At 39.4% G+C, this 21,955-nt stretch overlaps 1 protein-coding gene across 1 annotated transcript in view; it reads left to right on the top strand.

The window, feature by feature from the left end:
* Positions 1 to 21,955, top strand: part of LOC114668435 (nuclear pore membrane glycoprotein 210-like) — a 367,033-nt gene that overhangs the window by 160,941 nt on the left and 184,137 nt on the right. Inside the window, 3 exon segments of the mRNA XM_051921542.1 lie at positions 4,080 to 4,142; positions 4,144 to 4,279; positions 7,078 to 7,238. Coding sequence (XP_051777502.1) covers positions 4,080 to 4,142; positions 4,144 to 4,279; positions 7,078 to 7,238 — 360 coding nt within the window.

Below are 21,955 nucleotides of genomic sequence, written 5' to 3'. Positions count from 1 at the left end.
ATGCCATAGTAATGTTTTTTTGCTTTTTTAATACATGTTGGCATATCAAGATTTTGATCTTACAGTGATGTAATTGGAGAAAAAAATAATGAAAAGTTAACTTTGCGAACTTTATTCGACAAATAATTAACAGCTAGAGCAGACCTATTCAAATGGCAGCTTGTGGGCCACATGCGGCCCAGAAGCAACCTCCAGACTGCAACTAAAATGGTCTCAAATGCAACCAAAAATAGGCTTTGGCAATTATCAGTTTTACTTAGTTTGCAGTTGTGATGAAATCATTGAAAAAATTTAAACTAATTATATTGAAACAGATGCAGAAATGCCATTTTTTACTGTTAAGTGGATGTGCTGTTAACATATGTGTCGAGTACAGGCTCATCCCATTGCATATCCCTGAGCCGCATAAAGGCTCATTTATATCCCGTGCTGGGTGAGAGGGAGTCGCTGCAAAAATGATGTCAGACTTGGAGACACACAATAAAAAATATTTCTAAGTACACAGTGCTGCTGATGGGACTGTTATGTATACCGTAATGGTGATTTTCAATGAGAGGCTGGTTACTGCTTGTGGCCAGAATAATGAACGAAAGGCTGAATATGACGCAACTGGTCATCAAAAACAAAACGTAGGCATGCAAAACATTTGAAATTCCTCTGCCCATCATACAGGTCCCATGTTGTGAAGATATCTTTACTCCATTCAGTTGTCCCGTCATATTTGGCGCAGCACACTAAGGTGTGATTGTCACCGACCTTGTGTTTTCACTTTTGATTTAACGCATACTCCCATCCAAAATACTGGCCTGTCTGTCTCTAAACTTGTATCAGCATTGGCCTGCCCACTGTTTCGTCATGTATAGTAATGTGATGAAGTCTGCATATTTAAGGTGAAGGTATATTACATGTCATTTTACCGGGGTGCTCTGTGATTGATAGCAGACAGTAAACTTTTGTTAAAATGGTATCAAAAAATGCCACTTTGTTAGTTGATACTTCAATCATTTTGGTGTGTGCACTATGACAGTACGTTCTGTTACCAATACATTCTTCAGCAGGAGGAGGCTAAGGATCTGCGCTGGTATCCAGAAGGTTGCCGGTTCGAATCCCCGTCACTGCAAAAGAGATCCTACTCTGCTGGTCCCTTTGAGCAAGACCCTTAACCTGTAATTGCTCCAGGGGCGCTGTAACAACTGGCTGACCCCTAGCGCTCTGACCCCAGGGGGTATGCGAAAACTAACAAATTCCTAATACAAGAAATCGTATAAGACGAAATAAAAGAACAAAAAAAAAAAAAAAAAAAAAAAGGAGCTCATCAACAGAGAAACATGGAAAATAAGATTTAGTAAAAAAAAATAATATATTTTTTGTGAGTATCCTCATAGGTTGCACAGTGGTAGTGCTGCTGCTTTGCAGTAAGGAGATTGTGGGTTTGCTTCCTGGGTCCTCCCTGTGTGGACAGCGCTTTGAGTAGTTAGAAAAAGAGCTATATAAATGTAAAGAATTATAGTAATAATTATAATTAATAATTCATCACTTGACACCCAAGAACTTTGTACAAAGACATTTTAAAGACAAATCCATTAAAAATTAAATGTACCAATCACTTTCACGCCGTACATTACTCAGGCAGTTTCAACAGGAGTGGCTTTGTTGTGGGAACTCAAACTGAACTTCTGTCTTGTGAGTATTTAAAATCGTCTGAATGAAATAGTTTAAAATTCTATGAAAAAAAATCCCTTGCCTATCGTGATCCCCCCCCCCCCCCCCCCCATGTAAATTAGGAGAGGATCTCATATTTCAAAATGGAAACAAATGTTATTTGGTAATACTGTGCATGTTTTTGATTTTATGCACTTTGAGACGTGCCTGGGTCAGATGAGAGCAAAATGTTTCTTTTTTTTTATTTCTAAAGTTTAAAAAATATTGCTACTACTATCTCAAATTCTGTTCAGTTATAGCTTTTTTGTTGTTTTTTATGCACTTTTTGATGTGCCAGTGTCAGATGTGACCAAATGTAAAAGGGAAACAATCACTAAACATTATTTGTTTTTCAATACATTCATTTGTGTTGATTTAAAATTAGTCATTACCTGCTACTGAAAATGTCTGGCCCAGCTTAATTTCTTGATTTTAAAATCTGGTCCAACCATAATTGTAACTGAATAGCCCTGAGCTAGAGAATGCCATTTATGCTTGTGGAAGAAGTGAATACCCCTTTGGCTCTAACAGCTGGTATTGCTTGCTTTGGTAGAAGCAACCTCAAGTAGGCATTTCCTATAACTATCTTCCAGTCTCTAATATTGACAAGGATGCTCCTCCATGCAGAATTCTTACAACAGTGTGATGTTTGAGGGGCATCTTGTATGCACACCCTGTTTCAAATGCTCCCACAGCATCTTTGAGATTCAGATCCAGACTTTGACTTGCATTCCAGAACCCTGCATTTCTTTCTTTTAAGCTATAAATTGATGGATTTAATGGTATGTTTAGGATGAATATCATGTTGCATGGTCCAATTTCTGTTTAGCCTCAATCTTCTGACAGATAGTCGTACATTATCTTCAAGTACCCTCTGATATAATGACGAATTCATACTGAACTCTGTGATGATGAGCTGCCCAGGTCCTGATTCAACAAAGCAGCCTGAAACCACATTTCCACCATCATGTTTTCCATTTGGTAACAGGTTCTTCTAGTCAAATATTGTCCTTTATTTTTGTCCAAAGATGTTTTCTGCACTATGGACAAATAACTACATTTTTGCCTACTTTTGTAACAGAACACATTTGATCCAGAGATATGTGTTTTTGTAGGCTTTCATGAACAAACTTTTGTCTTGCCAATGAAGTTCTTTCTAGTTTTTTTTTTTTTTTTTTTTGCAAAATCTCCCATGTAAATCAAATTTGTACAGTTGCTTTCTAATAGTAGACTCATGCACTTTGGCATCAACAGTGGCAAGAGCTACCTGTAGGGTCCTATGATGAAATTCTGGGGTTCATTGAGACTTGTCTTAGTGTCTTGTGTTCTGCTCCCTGGCTGCACTTGTTAGGTCAGTCAGCCTGGACCTGGAAAAGTTGGCAATTGTTTAAAATTCATTCCAGATAGTGGAATGGTTGATTTTCCAATTGTTTAGAGATCTTTTTAAAAATCCCTTCCCAGACTCATAGGCATCTATAAAAAAAAATTTCTGAAGCCCTCAGAAAGCTCTTTTGATCTAGACATGGTGGTAACGGCACTCTTTCAAACAACAATGAACAAACCAACTAAAATATCTTGAGGTTTAAATCAGACAGGTTTCCTCCAAGATATTCTCTAAGGATGTTCTAATCATTAGCACCTGATTCTAATTTTAGAACTTGAAGTAGTGATAAATGTAGAAGTGTACTTTAATTTTTTCCACCATGTGAAATCTGTGTGTTTGTTTATTTAACTTATACAATGGGACTATAAAATGTGAATGTGGCTTGATATTTTGATATATCACCTTGATCTGTAGATACTCCATAAATGAAGATTAAAGCTTTGAATGTTCCCTTGTATGTTAAAAAAGAAAAAAAAAACAATTCATGGGATGTACTTTGTTTTTCACATTTTAGAAGATGGTAAAGATGATGATAAGATTGGGGAAAAATATTTGACTACCTCATTTAAAGAAGAAAGATAAAATAACCATTTAGAGCATTTTTCTTTTTTTTTTTTTTTTTTGCTGTTACTGAAGGAAGAACATTTTTCACCTTGTATGCTTCAAAGAACCCTATTCATGACAATAAGTTTTGAATTCTTCTTTCACCACCACCAAACTGTAATTTTTATGCAAGATGTTAACTGAAAGTTTGAATGATGCTATCGGAAAGTTTTGACTGTCTAGCTCTTTCAAAGTATCAAAACCGGGAATCTTTAATGAATATTTTATTATCTTCTCTGGTTTAGAAATTTTTAGTATTTTTCCCCAGCAAAAGTTGAAAATTCATGCAAAAGTTAATGGCATACATGCACACAAAGTCCTTCTTGGACAAAATCTAAGTAGAATCTAAGTAACGTCCATATTTTTGCCTTCATTGCGTTTTCTGTTACAGGTTTATGTGATAGAGCCAGTAGGCATTGAATTCACAACCTGCCCAGTTGAGGCCTTGGTTGGTCCTTACCCTTGAACTTCCTTGAGAATATTTGGGCATTTTAAATATGGATACTGGTGAAAAGGTAATGCTGAGTGACTGCTCCCAGCTGGACCTGTCAATGGAAGTGGACAACCAGGGCATCTTCCATCCTTTACCAGGTAAGCCAAAGCTTCATTAAATGTGAAAAAACCAGCAGTTTATCTTCTAAATTGCACGGTGTCAACCAATTACTAATCCAGCGTCATTAAAACATATCTTTGTTAATTCAAAGTATGATCTCTTTATTAAAGAACAAAAAGTCTTTTCCTTTTTAAAATGCAAAAGATAATCATTATTTAAGGTATCAAAGGGTTGAATGTGAGCAATTATGTGAAACTTTACAAGAACCGATTCCTGTTAGACCTTTCTTGTTGGGGTTAGTAAATCTGTTCTTTTTAAAAGGCATCGCATACACTTTTTAAAGTACTTTCAGTTTGTATCACTGTTATACTGTTTTTCTTTTCTGGAGAATAAAAGAGTCCACGCACTCTTTTATTAACTCATTGATGTTACTTGCAGCAATGTTACAATGTTGCCACGTTTGACAAGGGGGATAAACGATAGCTGGGTGTGGTCCTCCCTCAACTTTTTTTCCAAAAAGTCAAGTACAAATGTTAGAAAAGAAAACAAAAAGATATTCAAAGAAAATGCAGATTTTCCCAGCAAAAAATGTTTTCTCTATTTCCTTCCTGCCAAGGTGCAATAATGCCATAACAGATACAGCTACAAATAATTATTCACTATGACATTGAAATCTTATGAATATTTTGTATAAAGTAAAAAAAGCATTTTAAGATACTTAGTTAAGAAAGAGAATGATAGGAGATACTATTCTTTGCTATGGTTTTATTTTAATATTTTACACCCACTGTTAAACAGGAACCACTACTTTCAGGTCAGGTTTTCTTCTCTGTGTTATAAAGCAGCGATGCAAAATGGCAAAAAAAGGGTGATAGAGACTCAAACTTACACAGGTCAGGCCCAGATTTTACTGACTCTGAACCCTAAAATAGTCCTCAACAGACAGAACCCAAAGCGCAATAGATAGGCTTCAAGCACAAATTGGGTGATGGCTTTTAAAGTCCAAAAACTACTATAAATGTTCAAAAATGCCCTTCAAGGGAAAGTCTAAAACATTAAACATCTGGCTTGAGAAAACAAGGTCCACAACGAATCCTTATAAATAATAATTTATTAGTTTAAACAAAATGACTTTAAGAAATAGCAAAAACAGGAAAGAGCAACAAAATACTTCTAAAAAGTGTATAACTGAAAAAGGCAACTCAAGGCAAATGTGACCAAACAAAACCAAAGAATCAGAGTCCAAAAACAAAGCAAAAGAATCCACAAACCGGTGAATGAGAACAGTACTCACTTGATGCACCCCTCCACAGTTCTCAATGATGCACTGCTGGGACCATCTCTTCTACCACATATAAAGGTGGTGATGTCAAGGTGACAACGCAATTTTTGGTTTCCACCTACACAGCACAAGGGAATATATTTAAACATATCTTAAATTGCTCAAACATACATTTTAAATAATAAACATAACAATAAAATAATAAAAGTTCATCTGAAAACAAAAAATAACCATGATCTAGGGAACAAAACTGGCTGTAATCAAAAACACTGATTCCTCAAAGTCTCACCAATATTATTTTGTCAGTCCATCAACATAAAACAATTAAACCTGCCTGCTCCTTACACTTTTTGTGGTCGGAGTTTACCTTTAATTGTGCAGCTGTACCAGTAACATACATTACTCTACCTCTACATTAATCTATCTCATATTTATCCTCCTTTTCCACTAGTAAAGAGGTCCCCATTAGTTATTTTCCCATTTCCAGTTTCATGCTGATCCATCTTGGTTATCAGGAGCAAAATATAATTATTCTTAAATTCATGTATGATTTTTCAGTCCCACAAAGTTTGGAATATGTACATTTGAGTCTGACACCTCAGGTAGTTTCTGTATGCACTCCCAATTACTAACAAACTTCTACACATCGACCTCGACCACTGAAAGTATTCTACTGTGTGTGCACTCCCGAATTTCCAGGACAAGTACACCAAGTGATGTCAGACCAGGGCAGAGAAAATTATCAATGATTCCAGCCATCCCAACGTTGGCCTCTTTTCTGTGCTGCAGTCAGATAAACACTACGCTGTCTAAAGTCCGGTCCAGAGAGACTGAGGAGGAGGCTTTGTTGTACAGTTCATCCGCATCTTGTTGTCTAGAACTACATGATGCCCTATTGTAAACTATCTTTATATGAAGTTTTTTTTAAGTTATTAAGTTATTTATTTAGTTATTATTTATTACTATCAAATATTTACAATTCCTTGAAATGATTTTAGATATTTGTGTTATTGTTAGGCGGCACGGGTGGCGCAGTGGGTAGCGCTGCTGCCTCACAGTTGGGAGATCTGGGGGACCCGGGTTCACTTCCCGGGTCCTCCTGCGTGGAGTTTGCATGTTCTCCCCGTAGTCTGCGTGGGTTTCCTCCGGGCGCTCCGGTTTCCCTCCCACAGTCCAAAGACATGGCAGGTTAGGTGGATTGGCGATTCTAAATTGGCCCTAGTGTGTGCTTGGTGTGTGGGTGTGTTTTGTGTGTGTGTCCTGCGGTGGGTTTGGCACCCTGCCCGGGATTGGTTTCCCTGCCTTGTGCCCTGTGTTGGCCTGGGTTTTGGCTCCAGCAGACCCCCGTGACCCTGTGTTCGGATTCAGCGGGGTTGGAAGATGGATGGATGGATGGATGTGTTATTGTTATTAACCTTTTTATTATTTTTTGTAAGGCTCAATGTTTGGAGTTGCTACACTACATTTTGTATTGCATTGCAAAATTTGTAGGGTGACAAACAAATTTGATTGATTTGATTACTGTGTTTTTTTCTTTTTGTTTTTTTGATTCAGGTAGATTAAATCCTGGTCCAGAGTACTGTAGTGGATTGCGAGTACAGGCTGAATCTTCTGGATACACAACACTCCATGTTTGTTATAATAGGACAACAGAACATCGCGGCCATGTCCAGCTCAGAGCTCAGATTACTATTGCTGCATATGATCCACTAAAAGTAAGAAATATTCATATAACTTTCAGTTGTAAATACTATCTCTCAGTGCAAAATGGAAACTTCATTTGTGATATGCACAGTTTTCGAATGCCTCATCTTCTTTGATTCATTGCGACTTTATGTAGCACAGGAATAACTGGAATCAATCAGAAAAATTCTATTTGTGTAAAAAATGTCTTACCCATGCTGAAGTTATGTCCAATGCCTGCTGTAATTTGCATACAAAGACTATATATTTTCTGGTTTATAAAAGTAGAGTGCATTAAGATTGAACCTTATCTCTTGGAAATTAAAAAACAAAATTAAAACTTGAGTAAAGTCTGAAATTAATACCACTACAATGACAGTTTATAAAAAAAAGAATTAAACATTTCACTTTGGAGTTGCTTTCTCAAGCATATTTTACATTTTTTACTTTTCAAGTATACAGTTGTTAGCAGTCATTAAAGTAGTTAACACACACCTGTTTCACAGTCCCAGAATCCAGGATTCAAGTCCTGGCCAATCTAGTGTACATATGGAGCTTGTACTGTAATGGAAGGCACAGTTGGACTAGCATCCCGGCTGGGATGGATGGGCTTTTCTTCCCTAACTGGAAGGCCATAAAGGGTGAACAACCTGGGTGGATGGACATCCTGGACAGAATTGTTGTTCTTCCTTTTCCCAGTAGAGAGGCCAGTATGGAAGGAGGACAGGATTCTGCCTTCCAGGGCCATATCTCCCTCCAGTTCCACATGGTGATGGCATCCCTTTGGCATAATATCCATTTGGAGTTGTAGTTCTGCAGAGTGGCCCTGGTGGGTTCCTTGGGGGCTGCTGTTGGGATAAGACTCACCTGTCAGTTGGAAGTTCCTTCTGATTGTGGCATGAAGGAAGCTACTCTGCCTCATTCAGAGCTGTAAGTGGAATAGGGTAACACTCTCTAGCTGCCTCATTTATAAAGCTTGCATACGCACAAAAGTGGCTCAAAGGTGTGTACGTAGCTTTCCATGCAAACGTTGTAATTTATGAAAGAAAATTTGAATGGGGGAACGTGTTATCACAAAAGCCACAAAGAGCCATAGCAAGGTTTGGGGCAGCCACCCGTATAATTGGTATCCTGGCTGCAAAAGTCGTGAGTATGTTACACAGCACTGCTATGCACAAAACTGAGTCCAAAAACAGAACTGAGGGGAATAGGGAAAAGGTGGAAGCTTTTAAAGGGGAAGACAGGAATGGAGATCAAAGGGGTCGGGCTCATGAAGGTCTTCAGCCATAGGATAGGTTTGAGCCAAGACGTGACATCATAGGGCCTGAGCCGGCAAGGTCTTCTTCCATAGGCTCGGTCCCCGGAAGTGACGTCAAGAGGGCCAGGGTGGAATCTCCCGTGAATGGTCTGCAGGAAAGGGAGGAAAAAGAGTCAGTGCACTCTGCCCACATCCCGGTATGACTCAGAACTGCCCTTACTCAAGCCCTTTAGCTGCCTCCCCATTGCGCATGTGTGTGACAGTGTGTATACTAATAGAAAAATCTGACCCATGTGTACGCAACATTTCAGTGAAACTGAGAAATAACGACATCCTTGATAAAGTATGGAAATGCAGCCAAACCAGCTAAATGATGACTGGCATGCATTATAATAATATTATAATATATTATATATAATGGCTCAGTGATATGCATTATAATATTCTTATCTCCAAGGCATAATTATAAAGCATTTATTAGTGAGAAGTCAAGCAAAATGACCTTTTATTGGCTAACTAAAAAGATTACAATATGCAAACTTTCAAGGCAACTCAGGCCCTGTCTTCAGACAAGATGTAATCATTAGATTCATAATGTAATTAAAATAAGAGATCTGAATATTGAAAGTATACCTTATGAGAAGGATTTAGGAATCATAGTGGATTCAACACTATCAACTTCCAGACCAGTGTTTAGAAGCCATTAAGAAGGCTAACAGAAATGTTGTGTTATATAGCACAATGTGTGGAGTACAAGTCCAAGGAGGTTAGCTCAAACTTCATAACACACTGGTGAGGCCTCATCTGGAGCACTGTAAGGACATAGCAGCATTAGAAAAAATCCTGAAAAGAGTGACTAGGCTGTGTGAAAGAAGTAGTCTCAACACACAGAAAAAGTTTTGGGGGAGCCACTCATATATTGTCCCTGGCTGCAAAAGGGTCTTGTAATGAGCACTGATATGCATAGGTTCAATTCCAGACTGAACTGTAATTGTCTGAGGAAAAGATGGTGGATTTAATGGCAAAGCCAGCAGATAATGTCATCTGAAGCTGAAGTGGTGTCATCAGATGCCGGAACTGGAAGTGACGTCCATAGTGGTGCCAGAACCGGAAGTGACGTTAAATCAGGCAGGTTTTCCCCGTATTTTGGCCCTGCAGCGATCAAAGAAGTAGGTTTAGCATATCCCGCTACCCCCCCTGCCCTGGCAGGTAATTACCTCCACTTGGTCCACTCAGCTCCTTCTTATTCGCATATATGTGACACAGTCCCCCTCTAAGCCCAGACCCCGTCGGGTCGGGCATACCTGTCCATGAGGTCATGGCGCAGACGATTTGGTTGTTTTAACCAAATAATTGTCCCAGCCCCTTCCCTTCCTTAACTTTATAAGACCCTTGCCAATGTGCCAGTAATTTGGAGTGCAAGGTAGACACCAATACCCATAACTCGAATCCCCGAAGAGACGTACCATGGTTATAACAACGGACCCTGGGCTACTTGCACCTTCTCCATGTGTGATTTTAGAACAGGTCCTAATTTTGCAAATCTATCGCATAATTGCGCAATATATTCAAGTATATTTGTAGAGGGGAGGGCCCTCTTCCTCCAGCCTTCTTTTACTATATCCAATATACCTCAGGTTTGTCATCCATATAATAACTCAAAGGGAGAGAAACCCCATGGAGGCCTGTGGGACTTCCTGATATGCAAAAAGGACGAGGGGGGAGGAGCTGATCCCAGTTCCTTCCGTCCTCGTTAACTACCCTACGTAAACATCTATTTGAGGGTTTGATTAAATCTCTCAACTAGACCATTGGTTTGAGGATAGATAGATAGATAGATAGATAGATAGATAGATAGATAGATAGATAGATAGATAGATACTAGATAGATAGATAGAGTAGATAGATAGATAGATAGATAGATAGATAGATACTTTTATTAATCCCCAAGGGGGAAATTCACATACTCAAGCAGCAAGCATACTGATAAAAACAATATTAAATTAAAGAGTAATAAAAATGCAGTGCAAGTTAAAAAAAAAAAAAAGCTAGGTGGAGAGTGCAAGCGGGGTATAACAGACAATAATCTTGTATAGTGTTGACGTTTGCCCCCACCCCCGGGTAGAATTGAAGAGTCGCATAGTGTGGGGGAGGAATGATCTCCTCAGTCTGCCAGTGGAGCAGGACAGTGACAGCAGTCTGGTCGCTGAAGCTGCTCCTCTGTCTGGAGATGATACTGTTTTAGTGGATGCAGTGGATTCTCCATGATTGACAGGAGCCTGCTCAGTGCCCCGTCGCTCTGCCACAGATGTCAAACAGTCCAGCTCCGTGCCTACAATAGAGCCTGCCTTCCTCACCAGTTTGTCCAGGCGGGAGGTGTCCTTCTTTATGCTGCCTCAACAGCACACCACCGCGTAGAAGAGGGTGCTCACCACAACCGTTTGATTAGAACATCTGCAGCATCTTATTGCAGATGTTGAAGGACGCCAGCCTTCTAAGGAAGTATAGTCGGCTCTGTCCTCTCTTGCACAGAGCATCAGTATTGGCAGTCCAGTCCAGTTTAACATCCAGCTGCACCTCCCAGGTATTTATAGGTCTGTACCCTATGCACACAGTCACCTCTGATAATCACGGGGTCCGGGAGGGGCCTGGGTCTCCTAAAATCAACCACCAGCTCCTTGGTTTTACTGGTGTTCAGGTGTAGGTGGTTTGAGTCACACCATTTAACAAAGTCCTTGATGAGGTTCCTATAATCCTCCTCCAGCCCACTCCTGATGCAGCCCACGATAGCAGTGTTGTTAGCGAATTTTTGCAATTGGCAGGACTCCGAGTTGTATTGGAAGTCCGATGTATATAGGCTGAACAGGACTGGAGAAAGCACAGTCCCCTGCGGCACTCCTGTGCTGCTGACCACAATGTCAGACCTGCAGTTCCCAAGACGCACATACTGAGGTCTGTCTGTAATATAGTCCACAATCCATGCCACCAGGTATGAATCTACTCCCATCTTTGTCAGCTTGTCACTAAGTAGCCGAGGTTGGATGGTGCTGAAGGCACTAGAGAAGTCCAGAAACATAATTCTTACAGCACCACTGCCTCTTCCATATACCAAGGTATATAAATCTTTTATTTTTAGTAACTTGACAGTCTCCCTGAACGTCTCTGAGGTAAATGGCATCCCTTGATCCATCAGGATTTCTTTAGGGATACCAACTTGTGCAAAGACCCCTACCAACTCCCATGCAATAGCCTTGGACGTTGCTGAGTGCAATGGAACAGCTTCAGGATATCAGGTAGGATAATCTACCAGGACCATTATATATTTATGTCCCCTGGCTGAGGGTTCTAGGGGTCCCACCAGGTCAATCCCAATTCGCTCAAAGGGAATGTCAATTAAGGGTAGTGGGACTAAAGGAGCACTGTCCGTTCTAGGAATCTGCCACAATTGACATTCCAAACAGGACATGCAAAAGTGGTGGACCTCCTTATTAATCCCAGGCCAAAAAAAGCTTGATCCACTATAATGTTTTCTTGGGGCCCAGATGGGCTCCCAGGAGTTGGGTATGAGCCAGTTCACAGATTTGTCGCCGGTAGAGTCGTTGGGTGGAACTAATAACAGGGACCGCACCTTGCCCTTATGTTCTGCCACCCGAAACAACAGGTCATTATTTAATACATAGTAGGTATCCTGTGGCATGGGATATAGTGTGTGTTGGCCTGTCTATCGGAACAACTGCATTTTTTGCAAATTTCACGGAGTCATCATTCCACTGCTCCCTTTTAAATGAAGCCGGGGTCTGCCTGAATTGAAACTGCAGACAGCTGATAAGGTCAGTTCCGACCTTCCTCATCTAGATTTGTTCTAGTGCTCTAGTAAACAAAATTAAGCGAAACATTTATGAAAAATTGTTTCTTTCAAATATTGGTGACTGTCACTGCTTCAAAATTTAAAGCCACAGTAGCTGTAGGTATAGTTGCTGTTCTACTAGAATGTTTTAGGCAAAAAAACACATTAAAAAAAAAAACATTTAATTTTGGAAAAGTAGTTATCAAAATTAGAGATTCTGTTATATCTGTATTGGAAAAGAAGCCTGCATTCAAATTTTTTCAGTGCTTTTTTGATGATTATACCTTTCAATATTTTGTGCAGAGTGTAGAGGCCCCTTGCTTTCAATGACTAACATTTCTGCACCAACAGGACATGACCAATTTTCTTGCATCGCTTTGACTTGAATTTGTTCCAGTGGTCACCCAGCTTCTTCCACATGTGTTAACTGTAGCAGGCTTCCTTGCCGTAACTATGTTGCCAAGTATCTTCCTGAGAGTCAGAGTTCAGATCACGACTCAGGGCTGGCAAGTTCATCATTTCGATATTCTCTGCTTTTAAGAATTTCTATTGCAGTGTGGCATTGTCATGCATACAAATGGCTGGCTAATTGAGTAATGCTTGCAGGGATGTATCTGCCTGTTTGCCGAAAGAGGGTTTTGGTACGTATTATGCATGCTGTATGAGAGGCACAACACCATGACACCTCCTCCTCCAAACCTTTCTGACTTCTTCAAACACTTTGGGTTCAGTCTTTCCCCAGTTTGTCACTTAACACAATGTTTCCTATCTGAATTAATTAAATTAAACTTGGTTGGTTTCATCACTGAAATAAACTTTGGATTAGTTCTCCTCACTCCACACAATATGCTTCTCAGCAGAGGCTAGTCTAGCTGTTTTACTCTTCTTGCTGATGAGAGGCTTGATCACTCTGGAGTGGGCATTTAGCCACATTTCTCGATGAGAAACTATATTGAGAGGAATGCTTGCCCTGTTCAGCACTGAATTGACAGGCAATTCCAGGTGCAGTGTCTAACTGTTACTCTGCATCATCCTGTTTTCTCATTTACTTGTCTTATGGAGGCCTTTTTTTGAGACTTGAATTACTTCTTTCTTTGTACAGCTTCAATATTTGAGAAATTGTGCTCCTGGAATGACCAGCTTCTCTTCCAATGGCTGAGAGGATTGTCCCATCAGCCTTCATTTGAACAGTCTAACATCGCAGTGCTTCAGTTACCCTACAGCGGCACATCATCATGCAAAATGCCTACCAATGTAGGCATTTGGTTGGTGTTGCTTGGTATTTAAGGCATTGCCAGATCACAACCACCCGTTAAGTAATACAACTCATCCTCTATCTTTAATCACTGACTTTCCTCAGTTATTTTTTTAAATCTTTTAAGATGTGGAATAGTTTTCACTGTTGAAATATGATTACAATATGTCACTTCTATCTATATCATGTTGAGAAAAAAATGGATTCAGATAAGTAGTGAATTTGCAAATTACAGTACATAAATGTGATTTGTTCTTTAATTCTGACCGTTAATGTATAACAATACATGTCCTAGGATTATTTTGAGAAATTAAATATCCAGGAGATGGTTAATCAAGACAGAGATTTAGACAGGCAAAGCAAAGGGTGAAAACCAAAAGATCAAAACTGAATTGGGCAATTTTTTTGTTATTCAAAATGTATGGTCAAAATGAAGTCAACATTAGACTCACAAGACCAACATTAGGGCCTACTACTTACAACTAGAAGAGAACTTTGAACATAGTGTATTTATTGTGAGATGGTGCATGATGTGACCGTCACATATTTATAGCATCACTTTCATGGTCACTTGACACTTCTAACGTGCATTACATAAACAAAGAAAAACAAGATGTGAACAAAATTAAACTTTGTAAAAATCCAAATTAAAAATGAACTCGCATGGAATTCTAATATTAAAAAAAGAACAAAATACACAAAAACACATGTGTAAAAACATGTTACTAAAACAGAAACCAAGAACAGAGTCCTGGTAAAACCATAACAGTTATAGCAGCTTTCAACTGCCTTAGGATTTAAACTTGTGTCATTTCTAGTGAACCTTAATAGTTTTGTTTTAAGTAATGTACTTTAAATTATTACTTTTGAAAGTAAAAACCTTCTTAAAACTGTCCTCAAGCACCCTTTACTATAAAAAGATCCATAGACAGAGGTATGGCAGAGTATATCCTCTATAAAGATTTGCCTCTTTTTTCTTAATTTTTGAGCTCTGTCCTTTTAAGCTGGGTAAACTGAGCCAAGGTTTTAAAAACTTTAGGTGAATGTTGATTTACGTTCAGCAAGGTAGTACTTGTCATGGCTTGCTGTTGGACTCGACAGATTACCAGCCGCTGGACTACTTCATGCTGCTCTCTCCTGATGCTGCCTTTCAGCTACTGTCAGATGAGACAAACGGGTATGCAGAGCAATTTTTTGAATTGCGGGCTGCGTTTGCAACGCATTCTCGCTTTTCAAAGTGGAAACCCACAACAAAAGACGAGATGAAGGACTTTGTGACATTACAAATAGAGATGGGACTAGACTGGTGATATGTCTTCAGGGAGCATTGGTCCAAACGTGCTTTGTCCCCTGGTGGCTTTGGACAGGTTATGCCGCGTGAAGATAGGTACGTGCTCCTCCAAAGTGTATGTGAGTAACTGAGCTTCATAAATTCTGACACCAGCGATGAGGAGTTCTTGGGGTTTCCAGAAAACTAGAAGAGTGCTTCAACCTTAAAGTCTCTCCTCATTTTTTTAATGACAGTGATGATGGCTCTTAATACCACTGTTGACTTTCATACATGGTTGAAATATTATTCTGCTATATTTTATTAAATATATTAGTACACCATTTGGATCAGAATATTGTTTTTCTTGTTTTCCTCCTCTAAACCTAAGTGCGTCTAATGGTCAGGTGTGTCTTAAGGAGCGAAAAATATGGGACATACTGCAGTCTTATAAGCCATGGCTGCCATAATGTAAAGTGTTATATGCTTTACGCGCTTTATAACCAGACAGCATAAAAGTGACCTAGGAGTTTAAAGTGGTGGTACTCATTGGAAAAAATAGGGGACACGATGACTATAATTATCAATAAAAATAATAACAGATGAAAATAAATTTATAATACATTGAAATCAAAGCATATTAACAATGCATTTCTGACAGTGCTTTTACTTTAGTATCACTCCCTCTCAGCTTTTCTCTTCTCTGTGTTCATATCTATCTACGGAAAGTGTAGGTGTATGTGTGAGGAGTGTGCCTTATGATGAACTATTAGTAACAAATGACTTAAATGGTCATTTTCATCCTTAACACTTTCATCTTTTACCTGCTAAATAGTTGACGATTGTGCTATGGAATTTCTAACAGCAGCCTTGTTGCATTGTTGCCTGAAAACTTAGCTATTGAATGTACTCAGCAGTGCAATTGTCCATTTGATGCTGGTTTTTTTTTCTTAAAAAAATGGGGAGTTACATCCCCAAAACTGAATAAGCTTATAATTTAGAGCAGTTATCAACTACCTTTGATTATAACACTGAGTAATCAGGTTAATGGTCCAACCGTTCTCCTAAAGCTTGATCCCCACAGTGCATGTAATCTAATCAGAATAAGAGAAGAAAAACAGCATTTAATACAACCACTGGTTCTGGTTGCTTTCAATACAAGGTCGTGTATTATGGTTTAGTGTTTTGTCAAAATTTTGTTAATGATCTTTTTTTTGTGATCTACTTGGTGTTTCTGTGTTTGTGTACATCACATTGTGTTCCTAGTGTGGTAGAAAACCTTATTAGGCAGAAAGAAATTTGTCAGCAGGTTCAGGAGGCATAACCCTCTGTTAAATAATTCCTGGATCGCAAAAAGAAATCCTGCCCTGGAGTTTTGGGTAGAGCAGAGGGTGTGGCTCACAACACAGAATATCTTCCTAAAGGTTTCATTCCATAAACTTGCACAATAGATTAGTCCATAAGCCATTTTTAAAAACGTAGGCTGATTTTTGTAACTGTAATGATATGGCGTCTTCCACGTTGTTAAACGAACGCGAGGCCTTCAGAAGGCTTGACTGACCAGGCCAAGCCCCCTTTGCCTGCATGTAAATGGCTTCACCCCAATGGGCTTCATTGTAATTCTTAGTGGCCTCAGACCTCACAGGCTCAAAAGGAATTGAAGCTTAAAAAATAAACTTAAAAAATGTCCCAAAAGTATCACAAACACAAGACAAGTAGATGACTGTAAACCTTAAAATTGTATAAAAAAAGGTCAAACAAGAAATATTTATAAACAGATTTCTTTAACCAAAATAGAAAAATACAAAGAAAAAACTTGAAAGGCCAAAAGTTGTCAAAAACATTGGCCTACAAAGGCAATCCATAGCAAACAGGTCCCAGTACATGATCCAGAAACATAATCCAAGAACAGAGCAGAAAAAAGGACAGAAAAAACAGTAAATGTTCATTTTTAATAACCTCTGACATGGAATCAAATGAGTGTCATCTTTGAAACAAGTGAGACAGATGTGAAAATAAAGCAGCAGTGATTAAAGGACAAACCAAGAGAATTACCAGATTACAAAGCTGATTAAGGACATAAAGAAAGTTTATTTTCACACAAACAATATGTTGATAGATACATGAAATCGTTTACCAAGCAGTAATACTTCAGGGACTTTCAAATCCTGACTTGAAAAAGTTAGGTGAACGAGGATTGACAAGAGTGTGGAGATTAGACCGTATTGATACACTTCATTGATATCTCATTTGGGAAGTTCAAAAGGTTAAAAAAAAACAAAGATATGATTGACTCTGCCATAGCACGAATGAGGCCTTGAGTTTACTTACTTAGGCCAGAGTGGCCTTTTCGACGCTGTTTCATAGGTGTTTCCCAGAGAGCCCTGCAAGATGACCCATTGATAATTTGAATATTCTCTGATTTGAAAATGGAGAACACCCATAAGTATCTCAAAGTTTAGATATATTGTTCCCACCTTCAATGCAACAACGAAGAGGAGTTATTCCTAATACTAATATCCACTACTAAAAACTACCAAGCAATATCTATAGCTTTTACGATTTCCAGCTGCATCTTCCAAGAAAACGAAGTTGAAAGAATCCCACTGGAACTTGTAATTTACCTCCCCTGTAATTCTGGAACATGACATTGGATACAGTCAAGGACAAAATCAACAACTGCTGGTTTCAATTAACATGCCTTCAAGCTAAGCAGCAAATCTCTTATGCTTTTATTCTTTAAATACAGATAATTCAATTTTTAATGTTTCACCACATGGGAACTTCAGCATGCTACCATAACCTGAGCAAAAATTGCCAAAAAAACAACCTCTTTTTGAAAAATTAATGGTGTATTTTTCAAAGAAGACACAAACGAGGGAATAGTCAAGTGTAAAATATAGAGAAGCAGAAGAACAGACCAACAATAAAACTTTGCTGCTTCTCTTGACCTAAACAATCTGATGACTACAAGCACAGTTCTGTAGCTCGCTCTTTCTCTACCTGTGTCTATAATCCTACTGGCCAAACTACCTCTTTTCCAGGTTATCACCTTGTCCCAGTTCACCATCTGACTCTTTATTTAATAGTTCAGTGTGGTTGTGATAGCTTAAAGCCATTCTTGAGGCCACTGTTGCTGTCATCCCTGGAAATATCTCCTTATTAACGAATACCCCCCCAGGTAGTCCGTCTAGCTGCCACAGAACTGCCTGCATTCCTGAGCCCAAACAAATTTTGAACGGGCCTTGGTCTTCTTATCGCTAGCTGTTCCTCATATCAGGACATGGACCTCCAATTATGCCATAAGTAAGTCCTGTACTGCAAAACATGGCAGTCAGGGATAACTTTTTTCAATATCCTGTCATGTCCTGGGGCGGGCACGGTAGCGCAGTGGTAGCGCGCTGCCTCGCAGTAAGGAGATCTGGGTTTGCTTACCAGGTCCCTCCCTGCATGTTCTCCCCATGTCTGTGTAGGTTAGGTGCATTGGCCGATCCTAAATTGTCCCTAGTGTGTGGGTGTGGGTGGGTGGTGTGTGTTGTGTGTGTAGTGCCCTACGGTGAGCTGGCGCCCCTGCCCTGGAATTTGTTCCTGCCTTGCGCCCTTTGCTGGCTGGGATTGGCTCCAGCAGACCCCCGTGACCCTGTGTTAGAATACAGCGCGTGTTGGATACTGACTGACTGACTGTCATATCCTGTCAGTCTGTGCACAGCCGTCTGTTAACATTAGTACCTTTGAGTTACAAGGCAGCAGTTCTTACCACTACACCATTCAAGAACACATCAACATCCTGTCAATGGGTTTTTAACTCATTGACAGTAACTTGTAAATCAAATGCTTTTTTTTTCTTTGATTATAGTCTTGAATAAAAGCACACGTGTTTATTTGATATTTGGACTATCTTCACACATTATACACTTCACGTCACTATTAGTATAACATGTGTGAGATAACCAGCCCGGACACAAACCAAACGGACACCGTCAGTTCTAAAACACACATGTTTATTAAACAAAAGTTTCCAAAACCCAAGTCCCACACAAACAGTGCTTCCAGCACCACAACACCCTTCTACGGGCCTTCAATGTCCATGGGCCGCCCTTCCTCTCCTCACTGGAGCTTCGTCCTACTCCAGCACCCGACTACAGCTCCTCGACTGTAGGAAGGCAGCCCACTTTATAGTCACCCGGACGTACTCCAGGTGCTTGCTGACGTTCTTACGGCGGCACTACCTGGTGTGGTGGAAGTGCCACATGAGCACCCGGAAGCACTCCCGGGTGTCCCTGGAAGGTCCTCCATCAGTCCTCCCAGGTGTGGCGGAAGTGTAGATATCCTGGGCTCTATGAGGCTCGGGGTGCCCCCTGGCATTGGCCATGGGTCCCAATGGGGTTGAGCCTCCAGGCTCCGTCCCCGTGGTCCCCACACTATCCAGGATGGTTGCCCCCTCGTGGCCCGGGGGACGTATAGTCTGCCTCCCGATCCTTCTAGGCGTCCTAGCTGGGTCTGACCCTCAGCCTCCTGCCACACATGGAAAAAGTTTCTGCTTTAGGTATGTGTTCAGCATTTCTTGCCTCGCATTTCCTTTCATCCTACACTTAACCAGATATTTGTAGACCCCGAACATACATGAAATGCATGTGTTCCAAATAACGATATACTGTATTATTTACCCTATTCACCTCCAGGCACCTCACACACAGATAAGGAGCCTTAAGCTGGGAGAACGTTTTGCCTGAGTTGAGCTCCGTCAAGGGGGGGATGGGACAGCAGGCTGCTTGCTGCTTGTGCTGATCAACACATTTACAAAACAAAAGACGCTGAATGGAGAGGTGCGAGGGAATTTAAGGTGGGCCAGGATTATAAGTTTTTTCGTAGGCTTCAGGGATTCTAGTGTTAATTGCTTACCGATATTATTGTTAGTATTGGCCGCTCTTATTTTAAACGTATAAATTACACACTCTAGTAGATGCCAACTTGCACATTTGCTGGTTCTAATAGTAGAGTATGGATTGTCTCTGGTGTTTTGTTTTTTTATTGACTCTCTGCCTTCTACCCCCTTCTAACCCTAGTGTGGCTTTGACAAGCAGATGCCTGACATATTGTGCAAGCATTTTGCATTTGTGTGTATTAAGCAATTTATCTTACGGATTTTAAGGCTGTTTTAATAATTAACTCATCTTTATAATGGGGCAAAAATATTTCAATTTAAAATGTGTCAGTCTGTTTTGGTTCCTGTTTGACAATACAAAAAAAAAACACAAAAAAATTTGGTTTGAGCCACAAAATGTGTTTTGTTATGAGCTAAAAGTCAATTAACATTTACTACAGATAAAAGCTAAACATTAAGCTTTAATGAGGATTTGAAATCCTGCTTATGGTTTCTTGTTCCAAGTTCCTTTATGCACATGAGTGGTATGAATGGACTGTAAGCACACACTGCAGAATAAAATGGGTCAGGAGTATAAGCCATTAAGTACAGTTGTGGGAGAAAAATCTTCATTAATATATAGAACAGTGATCTGTTTAACTTACTTGTACTGTGTTGAGCTGCGTAATATGTGAGTAGAGCAAAGTTAACATTTCAAAATGGTTTCCATTCCATTTCATTAAGTTACAAAAATTGAAAGCAACTGTAATTTGATACAAATCTGTTTAAACTCAGTGTCAAATAGCAGTAACTTTCTGTGTGTAGTGTTTTAAACTATTAGTGTATTTTCCACACATAATTAACGGATGCTGTTGTTTGTTATGTGCACTTTTATTGCTAGGGTTATTAAAGAAAAGTCTTTTTAGACTGATGATCTGTTCACATTTAAACACTATTGGGGGCTGCAGTGACAAATGTTATTGACTGCATGGCAGTTTTACTGTGAAAGCAGCTTTGTCATACAGCCTGCAATGCTGCCCAGTAATCAGAAATGAAAATAATGTGCAAGTTTTTCATAATAGATGTTTAGTGCAAGCCTGTTTTTCCTGTTTCAATTTTCTAATGTTACATTAGCCTATTTAATGCATTCCGAATTTAATAAATAATTATCTGGGGCTTGTTAATTTTTTTCTGGGATTGCGAAACCAGAAGTACTTACTTTCACTTTCATTTTGTACATTGGCTTTGATCTGAGATTTGAGATTTTTATTTTACACTCAAATTTTGAAATTATTGTGATGCCATATTGTTTTTTCTTATGGGTGCCACCATTTTGAGCACTTGTTGTTATGATATGAGTGTGCAGTGCTAAAGGCATCATGTGATGTCATCGCTGCAATGCTATTTCAGCAAGTGCTGTGTGGGACTTGCTGTCCTAGTTTGTGGATAACTCCTAAAAACCTTTAGCAAGCGATATTTTTTTGGTTCATTCTGGTTTGTTGAATTCTTGGGTAGGTTTTCTAAGGCTATGTCCACACTACTACATTTTCATTTAAAAATCGTATTTTTAAACGAAAAAGGTCTCCTTCCACACTAGCATTTTTGAATCCTTACTTAAGTATTCTAATCCGTACTAAAATGACTATAAACACATTCAACATAATCATTCACCTACACTGGACATGCATGCAGCATAGATGTCTTAAACCAGACTTTTTGTGTAGTTTTGGCACAATTTTAACCTTGATTTGCAGTCACCAACTGATTTTCAGAGTTGATTCAATTTCAGCTTCATTTCACATGAAGTATGAGAGTGGTTTCAGTACCCAATTGTGCGACAGCCCAATCAGAAAAATGGCTGTCTTGTAGTATCAGAAGTTTCACAAGTCAATTTTCTAATGTTGCAATCAAATTTCCTGGAATTCATCTTCCAGTGACCGCAGTGACTGTGCATAGTACATGTATAATCTGAGCACCCATGTTGCGGCATGTCAGTCAAATCGAAAGTGGTCCTGCAGATTGATCACATGTACGACTGGCGACTTTGTCATGCAGTGTGAACAGTCACTTGACCACATTTCTAAAAATAGCACAAAACACAATTTTGGTGTATAAAGGAAAGCACTACAACAAGCATCATGAAAAGCAGTGTTGGAATATGTTTTTTCTTCTGTGAAAGTCAGGGAATGACATGTTGTAATGAGCACAATCCAACCAGGGAAGAGGTACATAATAAGACAAATGTATGTGTTTGTAAA

The sequence above is a fragment of the Erpetoichthys calabaricus genome, chromosome 18 (genome assembly GCF_900747795.2).
Source record: "Erpetoichthys calabaricus chromosome 18, fErpCal1.3, whole genome shotgun sequence".
Classification (NCBI taxonomy): Eukaryota; Metazoa; Chordata; class Cladistia; order Polypteriformes; family Polypteridae; genus Erpetoichthys; species Erpetoichthys calabaricus.
Note: the sequence above shows the minus strand (reverse complement) of the source record. Positions and strands in the feature narration are given on the sequence as shown.